This window comes from Muscardinus avellanarius, assembly GCF_963383645.1.
Source record: "Muscardinus avellanarius genome assembly, chromosome: 9".
NCBI classification, from domain to species: Eukaryota; Metazoa; Chordata; class Mammalia; order Rodentia; family Gliridae; genus Muscardinus; species Muscardinus avellanarius.
The window spans coordinates 69,644,956-69,660,589 of record NC_137795.1 but is presented as its reverse complement, the minus strand read 5'-3'; the positions used below and the strand labels follow the sequence as shown (position 1 = coordinate 69,660,589).

Below are 15,634 nucleotides of genomic sequence, written 5' to 3'. Positions count from 1 at the left end.
ATCTTATCAGTCTCTGGTGAGATATACTTTGGAAATGAACATCACGCAGCTGTTAAATTCTCAAAATAGTTTTCAATGACGCTGAAATTGGATGACACCCATATGGCTACCCATGGCCCTGTTTGGGTAACAGACCTAACATCAACCTTCTTTTGTTTTGTAAAGCTTTTCTCACTCTTACTCTAAATCTAATAAAGATTAAACAATTAAATTTTATGACTGCAACTTTCTTTGCAAGAAATATGCAACTTCCTTTCAGGTGATTTCACTGAACTATAGCTCATTTCCATAAATTCTTAGGTATAAAATAATGAGGTGGGGAAACAATGTTTTCTCTATTGAAGATGCTCATGGCTGGGAGCAGTACAAAGACACGGAACTCTAGACCTCTACCTTCTTACCTTGTGATGGAAAGTGTGCAAATTAAATGTCCAGAGAAAACCAAGCTGGAGAAATCTGATCCATGTGGGCACCCCACAGCTCTAGAAATGCAGTCCAGGAACTTAATGAGCACCAAATACAGCCATTACCATAAGCTGAGTTTCTTCTCTGTGGGGCAATGTGACAACTCCATTCTGGCCAAAAAACACATGAACTATTCCAGTTTTACTAATAACTTTATTTAAATAAGACACAGGAACTTCTATACTGAAAAAATACAAAACAGAAGCCACACATTTCCTTGTGTAAAGCCATATTGTATAACTCGAATACTGTTCAGCGCAGTGGCTAAAATTAAACAGTACGACTATATACAAAATTTAAACAATTTCTGACAAATTTCTACAGCTGGATGTAGGATACATTTGAGCTCAACAACTTCTGGAAAATTTACATGGCAAAGCATAAGCTTTAACACATTTGGTTCAAAACTTTAATATATGCTAAGAACAAATGTACAACACAATATTTAGCTTCTCATGAGAAAATAAAAGCACATGTCACTATAAATATCGTACATCAGATTTATTTCATCACAAAAAAGCATATTCAGTCCATCTTTCTGAAATTGATACTGATACTACTGCATCTTATTTGGACAAAAGCAGAGCATAAGATCATGTAATGCTAAACCATCATGTAATGCTAAACCAGCTATCAGAAGTTAAATGGAGCTCATATTTATCTTACGCAACTAGTAATTTTTCTCCCTTTAACCATAATCTACAAATATAGTATTTTCATCAAGGCCTGAGATTATTAGGGTTAAAGGTGTCTGCTGCTGCTGAAAAGATTGTTTTAAAAGATTCCCCTGTGAAAATGGCAAAAGTAAACTGAGTCCTTTTCTCCATGACAGTCTCCTACAATATAACACTGACTAATAAAGGAGCCAGAATGCACCTTCAGGAGAGAATATTACTGCAAACTTTGGTGGAAAGAAGAGAATTGGGATCATGACAACATAATACACAGAAGACATACATACACACATACACACACATACATAAACACATACACATAGATCATTTCTTTAAAGAAAAAAATGGTGTTGCTTTTTTCTTCATCACCTCATCTTTCTTTAACCTCCTTAGAAACAAACAAAAACTCAGGAATGACTGAAGGGAACTGAAACATTCCTTTAACTGTAGGCATCTTGTTCCCCTTATTCTCAAGAAAAAATTCTGCCATACAGTTTAGGTGCATATGAGACAACTCTAGGTTTTACTGAACTGAAAGCAATGAAATAAAAATACAAAAGCTTTCTTTTACTTTTGGATCCTCTGGTGCTGCAAGAAAACAATGTCTGCAGATTGGACCCTCCCACTGACCAGGAATATCCAGGGCTCACTTCACATTTTATAGAGAACTTATCTCAAATCTGCAAGTTCAATTCAAGGCTAGTTACTTGGGTTTATGTTCTACATCATACATCTAAAACTGTAACAAAACTATGTATGATGGTACTATGTGAAGATTAAATGAGACAGCTTCCAACTATTGCTTTTGTCACCAAATAACCTGCTTGCGTAGGCTACACCAATTCTGAGACCTGCATATTCTCTATGGGAATGCTTAATCTGCTTGAGGAAAATAACAGCCCAAAGTATTACTTTTTGACCTGAAAATTAAAGAATTTCCAAAAGAGAAACTAAACATAAATATGCCTCAGCTAAAAATGGCAGCAATTATGACCCCCATGGCCAACGTGAAAAAACTCAATCATCCCCTGTGAAATTTCAATTGCAAAATTAACCTTTAGACATTCTTGTCTTTAAATTTCATCACATAATGTGGAATGTTTATGTACAGTCCAGTACTGAACACTTTATTTGCAATATTGTAACAGTCATTAACTGAGCAACACCCGAACTTTTAAAACAGCCACATTTATACATGTTGAAACAGTGAATACAACAGTTGTTTTACTTGTAACCACATGACAAAAGTGATGTCACACACCATGGATTTGCTGGTTCTCCTCATGTTCACCCATGTCCAGGATTACCATTCTCCTAGGGCTGAATGCACTTCTTATGCTAAGAATGTGGAATGTAATGAGGAAAGGGAAATGCATAAAATAAGGAAAGGCAAGAGTGATGTTCCCTCTTTAGCTTTTTAGCTGTGAAATATTTAATATCCCAATATGATATACATTCCAAGTTACCTGAGTTTAGACTTCAACTGAAGTACCTGAAGCTAGGCCATAGGGTGGGCACTGTGCAACTGTTGTGGCCATTTTTTTGCATTGTATTACAGAAATTAGAAACAAACACCTGGATCAATTGTAAACATAATCCTGAAGTACAGTATTTTCCATAGGACAAAACACAGCAAGACATTTTCTATTTAGACAGGCAACTTTTTGATATAGAGCTTATTTATACTGAAGAATTTGGAACATAACACAGGACACAGTACTAATCTGTCAAACATACTATGAAATGCATAGTCTCCACTTAAAATGCTGAATGACACACATATTTTGCAAGCATTACTGCTTTCCACAAAAACTGCTGAATAGGAGTTCCGTCCCTGCCAAGATCAGTGTTAAGAGATACTTTATGATGCTGATAAGTATTCTGTTGTTGTTGTTGGTGTTCAGAAAGTCTGTCACTCCATGCAGATAGAGGTCTGAGATCTCGCTCCCAACCCATGGGGCGAGGGGTGGAGGCCAGCTCCCCCTCTGCTTTAGATGATCACATAGTTCTGAGAAGAGATGTGTTCTTCACCCTGCAGTTCCTGCAGGAGCTGCTGCTGCTGGGAGGGCTGCTGAACAGAGGCCTCTATTGAGCCGACTGTGCTGGTGTCATCAGAAAGAGACGTGAAGGAAACCCGGGATGAGAGCTGCTCCACGGTTAGAGTTGCCAGAGCCGAGCTCTGGCCAGAGTTAGGAGAGTTCTTGAGCATCAGGTCAGAGGCAGGTAAGAGAGGGCCAAGAAGTTTCACAGGACAGAAAGCTGATCCAGTTGGGATGAAATTAACCTTGTTTTTGTCAGGACATGAAAAGAGAGGGGCCGAGAGAGGCTGACGAGACCTAAAACCGTAAGACAAAACTAGGTTTATAATCAGCAAAGAGGCAAGCACTTTCTGATTTAACTGGTGTTCTCTAAAAAGCAGCTAAAATGTGAATGGCAATGAATGGGTTAAATGGACACAGAGGAATAAACATCTTCCATAGCACAAGTCAGCTGGCAGACTATTCATGTACACAGCACTGAAGAGGTATTTGGGACAAAATAATTTTCAAAAGGATTGGACAGACAAATTTGTGTAGGGATCATTAGTTTGCTTTCAATCATGTACGAATGTGGAAAAATCTCCTAAATTATACTGAAGATTATGCAAAGTTAGGATGACCTTTTCTGTTAAGAAAAAGGATGTAGAAGGGCATTACCCCTCATGTGTTTGGTTTTAAGCACTTCCTCCTTTTTCTGCATCTCTAAACATACTTTTATTAGCACAAATGGGGAAAAAAATTTTCATGCTCTCTCAAAGAGCCAGTCAGCCCAACAGAGGAGGGTCTATAATCCTGTCCTCTTCTTTTTCTGGAGCTGAGCCATCAACTCCTACAAGACCAGTCTCTATTCCTTTCTGGGTTGCAAGAGCAAAGCAACCTCTGCTAGGCACCTGTACTAGGAAAAAGGGATGAGTGAATCCAAGAGCCACAGAATAAGCCTTCTTATGAGCTATTCTGCCCAGGGTTTACAGCATGAGCCTCTTTTCTAATTTAATTTCTAACTTTTACATGTTGAACTTTCAAAAAGAAAAAAAAATCTCTGAACAAAAAGTCTGAATTTATGAATAAATATGCTATATGTGCTTCTAGAAAGAGTCTTCCTCTGGCTTGTGGAATACACTGTGTAGGCTAGTTACATATGGAGAATAACTTTGCTCCTAAATGCATTTTTGTCAACTAAATTAAAAGAGCTTTTCAAAGAAAAATTCTTAAAGATTAAAACCAGAGCTTCTAGGTAGAAGGGTGAATTTCTAAGTACCATGAATTTTGTACTGGTTTATATATTTCTAGCATACACACTCCAATTCTCCTTCATTAAGATCTGTTTTGCTTATTCAATTCTCTTTTCATAATTTGCTTTTGAAACACATTATCAGCTGGATGGAGTAGTTGATTCATCTGTAGTCAACTGGTCTTAGTAAAAAGCTTTGCAGCTTTGTAGATCCCAGCTGATAGAAAAGACATTACTTACGCCATTTCCTCAAAGACCTTCACTCGCTCGCATCCCTCTGGGGGCTCCCGTTTGAACATGTAGCTGTTGTTTGGTTTGGGAGATGAAGCGTACTTGGGTAATGGTGAGCTACTCCCACTGTCTGTAAATTTAAAGCAGTTATATTAACTAGTGATTGAAAGTTCTTTTAAATTAAACTTGATTTCCAAACAGCCTTCTGGACAATTTATCTATTACCACTTTCCTTCTACCACAGAGCCTCTTTTATTATAAAACTATTTCTAACATCCTTATGTAGTATATTTCTATTAAATAAAACTTCAATGTAATAGTAATTGGCCATACAATAAAACATAAAAGGAAGACATTTTGGTCTAGAAAACCACATTTTGAACAAATAGAGCAGCAGTAACTGAAAAATGTAATGTATTATGTATTTCAAAAATATAAATTAATGGGGTAATATATAAGTCATACAGAAGAATTAAAACAGATTATAATAGTATAGCATTCTCTATATGCTCTCTCACCATGTAATCAATTTAATTGAAAACTGCAGTATTTTGACTAAATTTCATTATAAAGGTTCCTAGCAGAAATTATACTAAACACCATGAACAACATGTAATGCAGGGGAAAAAATAGCTTTACAACATGTTTTCTTCCATCTACCCACCATAAGAAGGCGATCTGCTCAGAATTTTGCTTTTACAATGTCCATCGAAGGGCTTTTTCAGCTTGATTTGCCTTTAGCTCCTCAAAGACATGAGGAATCTGAAAACATCTCCACCTAACATGATTTCCTCATACTTTGTGACCAAAAAGAAAATGGCCTATTCATGAAAAGCTATAAAAATTATATGCATTTTCTTACTTCTCTATCTGGCAAAGGATTCTGGAAACACAAACTCACTCATTTGTGCCATTATCTTTGTAAGATGCCAAGTTGAAAAGCCAGCAATGTATTTATATGATTATAATAGCACTATTTGAACAAGTTCTGAGTTAATGCAAAGCAATCCCCGCTGCTCAAATACTAAATACATGATGGACTGAGATATATTATTTTCTTCTATTTTGAAAGATGGCATTAGCACCATAAATATATTATAATTTTGGTAAGCTGTTGTAGTTTAGGGTACACAACTGGTTCAACATTCAGAAACCCAGCAAAAGTAACATTTGTATGATCATTAGTAAGGTATAAAACATGATTTGGAAGTAGACTCTTGATGTACACTAATACTTTATATCCTGAATAATTTAAAAGAATATCTATGTTAGTCTTGAGAATGCAGATCTGTGCTTATATTTGAATATGGATGTATCTCTGGGAAATCATTGTCTGCCAAATAACAAGGCAACACTATTAGTAAAACTAGAAAAACACATATTTTTTTTTTTACTATTATGCATGTCCCTAACAAAATATGCATAGGCAGCCTCTTGGAAGGAATTAAATCATAGAATAAAGTTGAGTTTCTTCATAGATCCAACATTTATCCTGTATCTTCCATTAAAATAAATGAGAAATGTAATAATGGAAATGTAATTTCCTCTCTTTGGTTAATGCAAAGCATCATTAGACTGAGTAGAGGCATGAATTTCTGTTTCTACTTGAATTATAATAGACCAGGAACACTGGTCAAAACCTGGTGATAAAGAGGCCAAAAATACAGTTTGACCTCACTTTTACCACTAAACAACAATAAGCCCTGAAAAGAAAATACATGATATCAAGGATACAAGTAAAGATGGCATGAAATGCCTCCATGGAGATTACTGCGAGGCACAGCACTGCCCAAACAACATAGAAAATCAGCTCCAAACCATGTGCTTGTTGCATTTAACAAAGCATTTATGCCGTTAGCAAGAGTGTGGCCATGTCAGTAGTCAAGGACCCATCCTATTATCTTGTAAGGAAAGTCATCTTGGCCACAATTACAGTCTTCTGTGTTCTACTTCTTATTACATCAAATACTCATCACAGTGTTTCTCTTGCAGTTTTACTGATTGTTTCAAAATACTTTTTCTGAGCAGAGAACTAAACATGAGTTGGATCTAATGTAAAACTGATAAATTTTATATGAGCAATGTAGAATAACGGTAAGCATTTTTATTCTTAAAAATATTTTCATTTCAGAGGCTACAAATTATTTTTTTACAATTTTACCCACTTAAACATTCTAGTTTTTTTTTTTTTTTGGGAGGAGGGTTAATGTTAAACCAAAAATATATTGCTATCCTAGACAAGCAATATTCAATACTATTATATCCATTTCTCTTTTCAGTAAAATTATATAGTTGGCTTTCTTTTAATATTTACATCTATTGTTTGGTGATCTGGAAAGACAAAGCTTGAAAAGGAAAACATTTTGAGACCATAAACAAAGATTTGTTAAATCTAGATGTTTTCCCTCATGTCAGTATATAATCTTCGAGACTGTAAAGAACAAGGGAATGGAGATAGCTGCTAGTCTGTGGCTTTAGCCCTTGTGATAAGAGTTCTGTTACCTCAAAAACAACTGCCCCTCTCTGAGTTTCTATGTAATTAAAGAAATTATCACACCTGACCTTTAAAATGCTGTGATTTTACTCTGCTAGTGGTCCTAACATACAAAATCAAAACACTATCAAAATATATTTTTAGCTTTACAAAGTGACATGACATGCTTTAAAAACAACCTACGTGATCAGCCTATTCTACCCTTTTCAGACATGAATGTACAAGGAATCACTCACTCACCTAATACTCTTAAATTTAATAACAATATTTTAACCATAGAACAATATAAATATGAAGTAAGCATGCCTGCTCAGGAGATTAAAGATGAAAAACCTCAGAGTAACCTTAACCTTAATTCACAATTCCTTTTGTTCATAAGAATAATCAATTTTCTCATTCTGTCATTCTACAGTGAAATAATGTAAGATTGTAACTAGAAGTGTAACTGAGATTAGGAAAAATGTTACTTCGTGGTTTTATAAAATCATAGCTAAGGTCAACTTAACAAAAGCATGCAATAAATATTATTATTTATATATTTTTCTATATTCACAAGCATCTAATTACAGTTTCCCAATTTTAAAAATCAAGAGCACAGAAACATTTCATTGGTTATTTTATTATAATATCATGCCGATGATACATGTATGCCATATTTATATTAAAATATGTATAGCTTGCCAAATATGTTTAAACATAGTAATAAAGCTTAGAAAAATTATGTTATTAAATTTGAGAGCTGGAGGTGGTGGCGCATTCTTGTAATCCCGGCATTTGGGAGGCTGAGACAGGAGGATAGAGGTTCACAAACAGCCTCAGCTATTTAGCAAGGCCCTTTGCAACTCAGTGAGACCCAGTTTCAAAATAAAGAATAAAAAATAGGGCTGGGGGTGGGTATGTAGTTCGGAGGTAGAATGTCCCTGGGTTCCATCTCCAGTACCGCAAAAATAAATAAATTTGAAATTTCATAGAAAAACAATATGTATTAAACTATGTGTGCTTTGAAAACCTAAAAGCTTTCTGAATTTCTCCTACATGTCCTCCCTATTTCTGGTATATTACACTATGGTCCACAATTCTAGTTTAAAAAGCCATACATACTAAGGTTAACTAATTAATTTATATAAGTTGGTAAGTTCTTTATCATGGTTCTCTCTAGCCTTAAGTCTTCAGATGTACTTCATATCTCTATCAGACTGTTTTACTAAATTAAGTAAAATTATTTTACAATAAGAAATAACTATACAATAATGTTTTTAACTGTAGTTCCACATTAGACTCAACAGATTTTTTTTTAATACCAATGAGCTGGTGATGCCAGTCTCTGCCTCAGATGAGGGAAGCCAGGCAGGCTGATGAGCTGGCCATGTGGTACCACCCACCTTTTCATCCTAGGAGGCTTGAAATGTATGCTGTTCTTTGCTAATCCTAGGTGAGGAAGTGGGAATATTTGGAAATAAATAACAGTTTTTTTGTGAAAAAAAAAAAAACAAAAACCAATGTCCAGACCTCATCCCTTAAAAATTCTAATTTAATAAATCTTGGGAGGGGCCTCCGAGGCCAGGATAAGAGCTTGCCGAGGGGTTAGGCTGGTGCTGGGGCCAGTGAGGCCGGCATCGGAGCCTGCCATGAGACAAGGCCGGTACTGGGGCCTCCAAGGCCGGGATAAGAGCCTGCTGAGGGTTAGGCCGGTGCTGGGGCCAGTGAGGCCGGCATCGGAGCCTGCCTTGAGGCAAGGCCGGTACTGGGGCCTCCTAGGCCGGGATCGGAGCCTGCCTTGAGGCAAGGCTGGTACTGGGGCCAGCGAGGCCGACATCGGAGCCTGCCATGAGGCATGACCAGTGCTGGGTCTCCAAGGCTGGGATCGGAGCCTGCCGAGGGGTTAGGCCGGTGCTGGGGCCTCCGAGGCCGGGATCGGAGCCTGCCGTGAGGCAAGGCCGGTGCTGGGGCCAGTGAGGCTGGGATTGGAGCCTGCCTTGAGGCAAGGCCGGTACTGGGGCCTCCGAGGCCAGGATAAGAGCCTGCTGAGGGGTTAGGCCGGTGCTGGGGCCAGCAAGGCCGGCATCGGAGCCTGCCATGAGGCATGACCAGTGCTGGGGCCTCCAAGGCCAGGATCGGAGCCTGCCGAGGGGTTAGGCCGGTGTTGGGGCAGGCAAGGCAGGCATCGGAGCCTGCCTTGAGGCAAGGCCGGTACTGGGGCCTCCGAGGCCAGGATATGAGCCTGCTAAGGGGTTAGGCCAGGGCTGGGGCCAACGAGGCCGGTATCAGAGCCTGCCTTGAGGCAAGGCCGGTGCTGGGGCATCCGAGGCTGGGATAAGAGCCTGCTGAGGGTTAGGCCGGTGCTGGGGCCAGTGAGGCCGGCATCGGAGCCTGCCTTGAGGCAAGGCCGGTACTGGGGCCTCCTAGGCCGGGATCGGAGCCTGCCTTGAGGCAAGGCCGGTACTGGGGCCAGCGAGGCCGACATCGGAGCCTGCCATGAAGCATGACCAGTGCTGGGTCTCCAAGGCTGGGATCGGAGCCTGCCGAGGGGTTAGGCCGGTGCTGGGGCCTCCGAGGCCGGGATCGGAGCCTGCCGTGAGGCAAGGCCGGTGCTGGGGCCAGTGAGGCTGGGATTGGAGCCTGTCTTGAGGCAAGGCCGGTACTGGGGCCTCCGAGGCCAGGATAAGAGCCTGCCGAGGGGTTAGGCCGGTGCTGGGATCAGCAAGGCCGGCATCGGAGCCTGCCATGAGGCATGACCAGTGCTGGGGCCTCCAAGGCCGGGATCGGAGCCTGCCGAGGGGTTAGGCCGGTGTTGGGGCAGGCAAGGCAGGCATCGGAGCCTGCCTTGAGGCAAGGCCAGTACTGGGGCCTCCGAGGCCAGGATAAGAGCCTGCCGAGGGGTTAGGCCAGTGCTGGGGCCAGCGAGGCCGGCATCGGAGCCTGCCGTGAGACATGGCCAGTGCTGGGGCCTCCTAACCCGGGAACGGAACCTGCTGAGGGGTTAGGCCGGTGCTGGGGCCAACGAGGCCAGCATTGGAGCCTGCCGTGAGGCTAGGCCGGTGCTGGGGCCTCCGAGGCCGGGATTGGAATCCTGCCAAGGGGTTAGACCGGTGCAGGGGCCAATGGCCAGCATCGGAGCCTGGCGTGAGGCAAGTTCACTCCTGCGGCCTCCAAGGCCGGGACCAAAGCCATCTTAGGGGTTAGACCGGTGCAGGGGCCAGCGAGACCAGAACTGGGGCCTCCCATGAGGCAAGGCCGCTGCTTGAGCCAGCGAGGTCTGGATCAGTCCATTGAGTAGCCAGGCCACTACTGGGACCATCAAGAGTGGGACCGGTACTTGCAACGCAGCATGCACAGAGAAATAGCGCAGAAAATATAAATCAGACGCTTCTCTTAATCAGCAATAACTAGGAGGAAAAGGGCAACAGGAAGAGGTTGAGCTATAGAAAGGGCCCTATAGTGAAGCAACTAATGTGACCAATCAGAGGGTATGTAATACTGGAGGACGGAGCCTCTTTGAAACGCAGGAGGTACATAAACAAATGTATCAAAGTGAATCACCAAAGAAGCGTGCAATGGAGGGAGGGGGAGGGAATGGGATGGGGGCTGGAGGAGAGCTAACTGGATGATGTGTGCTTGTATATCCTCTCAAGTCTTGTACTCCAATGTGATTGATATATGACTACAATGTACCAATTTAAAAAATACATTAATAAAAAAATAATTAAAAAAATAAAAAATAAAAATAAATAAATCTTGGGAATAAATGGACTGTTTTTTCTTTTTCTTTTTTTTGTTTTGTTTTGTTTTGTTTTGTTAGTACTTCCAAGTTATCTAAAGGACAGCCAAATTTGAAAACCAACTGTGAAAAAAAGCTAAGAACTCTGCTCTGGCCTCAAGTTATGTCTATCTAGGTATAGTTGTAAGACCTATAATAAGTTTGATTTCAGTTTTATGATTTATAAAATAATAACTATTAATACATTAGCTAGAAAAAAGTGTGTGTAAAAAGACTAGGTCAGTGCCTGAAACACAAGCAGTTCAGTAACAATAGTGAAAAGAACACAGCATTTTTAATTTGCAAAGTTAAAAAGGTGAGCGATTTGAAAATTAAGTACCTGTTCCACTTTCTCTTGGCAGAAGAGGGCAATAAACTGTTATTTTAAATAGATTTGTAAACCCTAACTCTATTCAGTTACATAAAGGTAAAATTTTATTTTTGGTAGGAAAGCAAAGTAACATTGAGAGTATTAGATTCTCCAGGTTTGTTCATACTGCCTTGTATGAACTCTGCCAGTTCATGATTGTATCCTTTAGTGTACAGAAACCAATCATTTTGAAATTAAATGTCTAAAGCAGCCATATTTTATAGAATACTGTGCAAAGAGAAAAATATGGTAAATACAGCCATAACCAGTAAAATGTAATTCTTATTCTATTTTTCCCAGTAAAATGATTACAGTGTTCAACCATCACCATACTCAATGACATACTAAGAGTATAATAAAAGTTAGCCAAGAAAATTAGATTAAAAATAAGATTGACTAAATTGAACCTAAATAGAATTAATACTCTGGTGTTAAAATTACTTCTTTTGCTTCAGGAAATGAAAATTACCAACTGCAGTGTGGTTTAATCACTAATAAAATCAGGAAAACCACACAATTATTTAGCACTTCTTGGCAATAAACTTTTAGAATCAGGTAGCATGACCAACTCTATCAACAAGCCTGATTTTTTCCTAACTCCAAGATCAAATTGGAAACTTATAAGTAAAGCTTACAAATAGTCTTTAAGTTTTCTCTAAAACTTCAAAGTTAATTCTTTATGAGAATGTTTATTATTTCAAGAAGACATAAGCTATAGCTAAAATTTCTATTAGATCAGTATTCATCAACGAGTAAGGAGAAAAAAATGACATTATAGTCTTTTGCTACTTATACTTCTGAACTTCAAGTTAGATTTTTTTAAAATGAATGGACCTCATTCATTCCCAATGATAGGCCCCATTAATTAGATACTATATGTAGGTGTTTTATTCTTTTAATCACTTCTCTTTAATGAATTGCTATCGATTTAAACATTAAGCAAATTATAGTTGTTGTTTTGTTTTTGCATATTCATAATAAGTACAAAATTTCTTACAGAATTCTGATATAAAGAACACCACTGATAATTATCTCCAAATGACTTTCAGTCCTTGATATTCATCTGAATCTGACATAGTTAAAATAAAAACAAATCAGAAACACACCAAGTGACATGTGCATGTGCGTTTGTATAACTTTGAATATAGGATGTCTACTGCACAATAAAAGCATATAAAATGAAAACAAATCACTATATTGAAGGCAGCCCTGAAACCAATTTATACACTACCCTCATGCCCCTTATTAATACAAACCACAATAAAACTGACAATATAAGTAACTAAACTGAAAATAAATTGTGGATTATCCATGATATTTTATATTTTGAAAAGTAATATATTTAAGGATCCTAGGTAAATTACTGTGATATAACTTAGGTTTCATATTCTCAAACTTTGTGTGTGTGGGGGTCTGGGGATGGAACCCAGGGGCATTCGACCTTTGAGCTATACCCCCTGCCCTATTTTTTTTAATTCTTTATTTTGAAACAGGGTCTCACTGAGTTGCAAAGGGCCTCACTAAGTAGCTGAGGCTGTCTGAGAACTGCGATCCTCAGGTTCTCAGCCTCCTGAATGCTGGGATTATAAGCGTGTGCCAAGACGCCTGGCTTATTCTCAAACTTTTTACATGAGAAAAACTCCAGGGACATCAGTTTTCAAAAACTCAGACACACTGTTCAGATTAAATGGCTCCTAAAGTATCCTACATGGAGGAAAAAAACAAAACCGCCAACTTATAATTGTAAATATTTTCTTAAGTATTAAGCACTAGGCAAGATGCTATAAATGTTTTCCTAATGCAGCTTTAGATAAAATTTAAAAGAATTCTTATTGAAGGGAATTGGTATTATAATATCATTAGGCAGAAACACGAGGAACCTTAAACTTAACATTATATTCACCTTAAAGTTTATTTACTGGTTTTTCACTATTCATCAATGATGGTAATCATTATCCACATCTCCCAAACTACAACTCTGTTAGAACTTTGCCATTATACACACCTTCTCCTCTTCCCTTACCTAAAATATCTAATCAGCCACCAACTACTATTGATTTGTCCTCAGACTTTTCCTCCAGTTCATCTGCCCTAGCTATCCTTCCTCATCTTTGTCATACACCTGTGGCCTCCCAATTGAAGTGCTCAAAACAATCTGCTTTACATATGGGAAGAAAATATGAGAACATTTGTACAAAATTACGTTTTATCTTTAAAATCAGGTGATCTTGCTAACACTTAAATGGTTTGTGGAATGAACAGACACATATATAACTTAAAAATATATAAACTTAGCCAGATGTGGTAATGCATGCCTATAATTTCAGTAGTTTGGGGGCAGAGACAGAAGGGTCACAAGTTTGAGGCCAGTCTCAGCAACCTAATAAGACCCTCAACAACTTAGTGACACCCTGTTTCAAATTAAAATAGGGTTGGAGATCTAGCTCAGAGGTAGAATTCCCCTGAGTGCAATCCACAGAGTAGGGGTATAGATTTGAAACTGCTGGCAAATGTGAATAAATTTTAAAAGTTTGAAAATTATAGGACTAGAGACTATTAAGATAGTATATTCTCTTGTCCCAGCATCTCTCCACTTTTATGGTTCTTAAATACTGAGTTGGTTATGTCCAAGATCTGTTTTGGTCCTTCATTTCTCTTAGAAAGTCCTGCAAGACCCCTTGTGAAATACTAGTCTTTCTACTTCTATACTCTCACCATTTTCTACTTTATCCCATTCACTTCTATATACCCAATATACAATTTCTTACTGTTATCCACGCAACAGGCCCTTTCACAGCTAAGGTTATATAATTTTTTTTCTTCCACAAAGGCAGTAAGATGCAATATAAAGTTTCCACAAAAGGTCTTTGTTGGCATCTTAATTCCACAGAAGTTAAGAAAATGCATTAATTTCTCTAAATCTAAGTAAAGACAATGTAGATACTCATAGGGTGGTGTGATAAGACTACAGGATATAACAATAAAATTACCCAAGCACATGTAATCATCATAACAATCCTAGGGGGAAGTTAGCCCCCTGTTCATAGGTGAGGATACTGAGATCCTAAGGCTAAGTGCCTTGTCCAAGGCTGCACAGGAAGTGGCAGAGGAGGGATTCACCCTGGCTGCCCAGAATCAAGGTGTCATTATCATTATAGTACCTTCTTCTCTAAGTTTATGATCTATCTCAAACCTAGTTTTGCAGAGCTATGAAGATGATCAAGTTCCTTCCTATCTTATAGTCTGTGTTTCTAACTGCAGTTAGAAACCTACAGTTTAGGTAAGGGCTTCACTGGGTCTGTCTTTGATTAGCCTCACAAGGAGATAATGTTAAGGAGTGGCCTTTGTGAATCAATATTTCTAAGAGGAACACAAAAAGATAATGTGTAGGGAAAACCTACACTTCTGAGATGATACCCTATTATTTTCTCCTCAGTCATGACCAGAATTGATCTGTTAACCATATGACCAACTGAGAAAAAGGGAAATTCAGACAGGTGTTAACAAAATTATTTCCTTTCTGCCTAATTTCAACAGGAAATCATACTCTGGGCTCCTTTTCTACCAAAAGTACCTACCACTAAGCATAATCTTTAGTATAGATATTCTTTTTTTTAAAAGAATATAATACTGTTTATAAGCATTAAATAGTCTAACATATAATTTAACAAATTCAAGAAAGAGATACTAATTTTTCAACATAATGATGCATCATTTTTTAAGAAATGGGCACACTATGAAGAAAGGTCTTGAAGGAATGCTCAATCTCTACTAAACACTACAGCAGGCTACACTTCAATATATTTTCTGAGGATAACACAACAACATAAGGTTACCAATTTTTGCAGCAGTTGGTAAACAGGTAGCAGAAGAATACGTGAAATATGTATGTAGGAATAGTAAAATTTTTTGGTTTGCTTACATTTTCAACCAAGTTAGAATATAGCTAAAACTGCATTGTATTTTAAGTAGACTTGAATTATTAATAACCTCCATAAGTTATCATGGTATCTAAAATTTGTGCAGTTGTCAACAATTTCAGAAAGAGAGGAATAGGGCATTTACTGGATACTTATCAGGTGCTTTCAAACACCAAAAATGTATGTAATGTCACATGTTGTCATGAAAAAGACTAACAGGAAAAATGTACTGGGGATGTAATTTTAGAATGGGTAAGTTTCAGCCTATTAGTAAAAATTTCAGACTTTTATAACAATGTCTAAGTGAACTGTGTCAAAGACCAATAAGTGACATTACTTAAGTCTAGATTTGGGGGCTTGCTCAACATCTACCTACTTAATCACTCCTTTGTTGGAATAATATCTTTATAGTCTTTAATTTTACCATAAAAAGTTCTTCTAGAATTGTAAGCA

General features: G+C 38.4%; 1 protein-coding gene across 2 annotated transcripts in view; it reads right to left on the bottom strand.

The window, feature by feature from the left end:
- Positions 1-3,129: 3,129 nt before the first annotated feature.
- Positions 3,130-15,634, bottom strand: part of GLCCI1 (glucocorticoid induced 1) — a gene marked incomplete at both ends in the record, with an annotated part of 89,680 nt that continues 77,175 nt past the window's right edge. For both annotated transcript variants that reach the window (XM_080700884.1, XM_080700883.1), the window contains 2 exons: positions 3,130-3,475; positions 4,650-4,770. In XM_080700884.1, coding sequence (XP_080557010.1) covers positions 3,130-3,475; positions 4,650-4,770 — 467 coding nt within the window. The remainder of the gene's footprint in view (positions 3,476-4,649; positions 4,771-15,634) is intronic.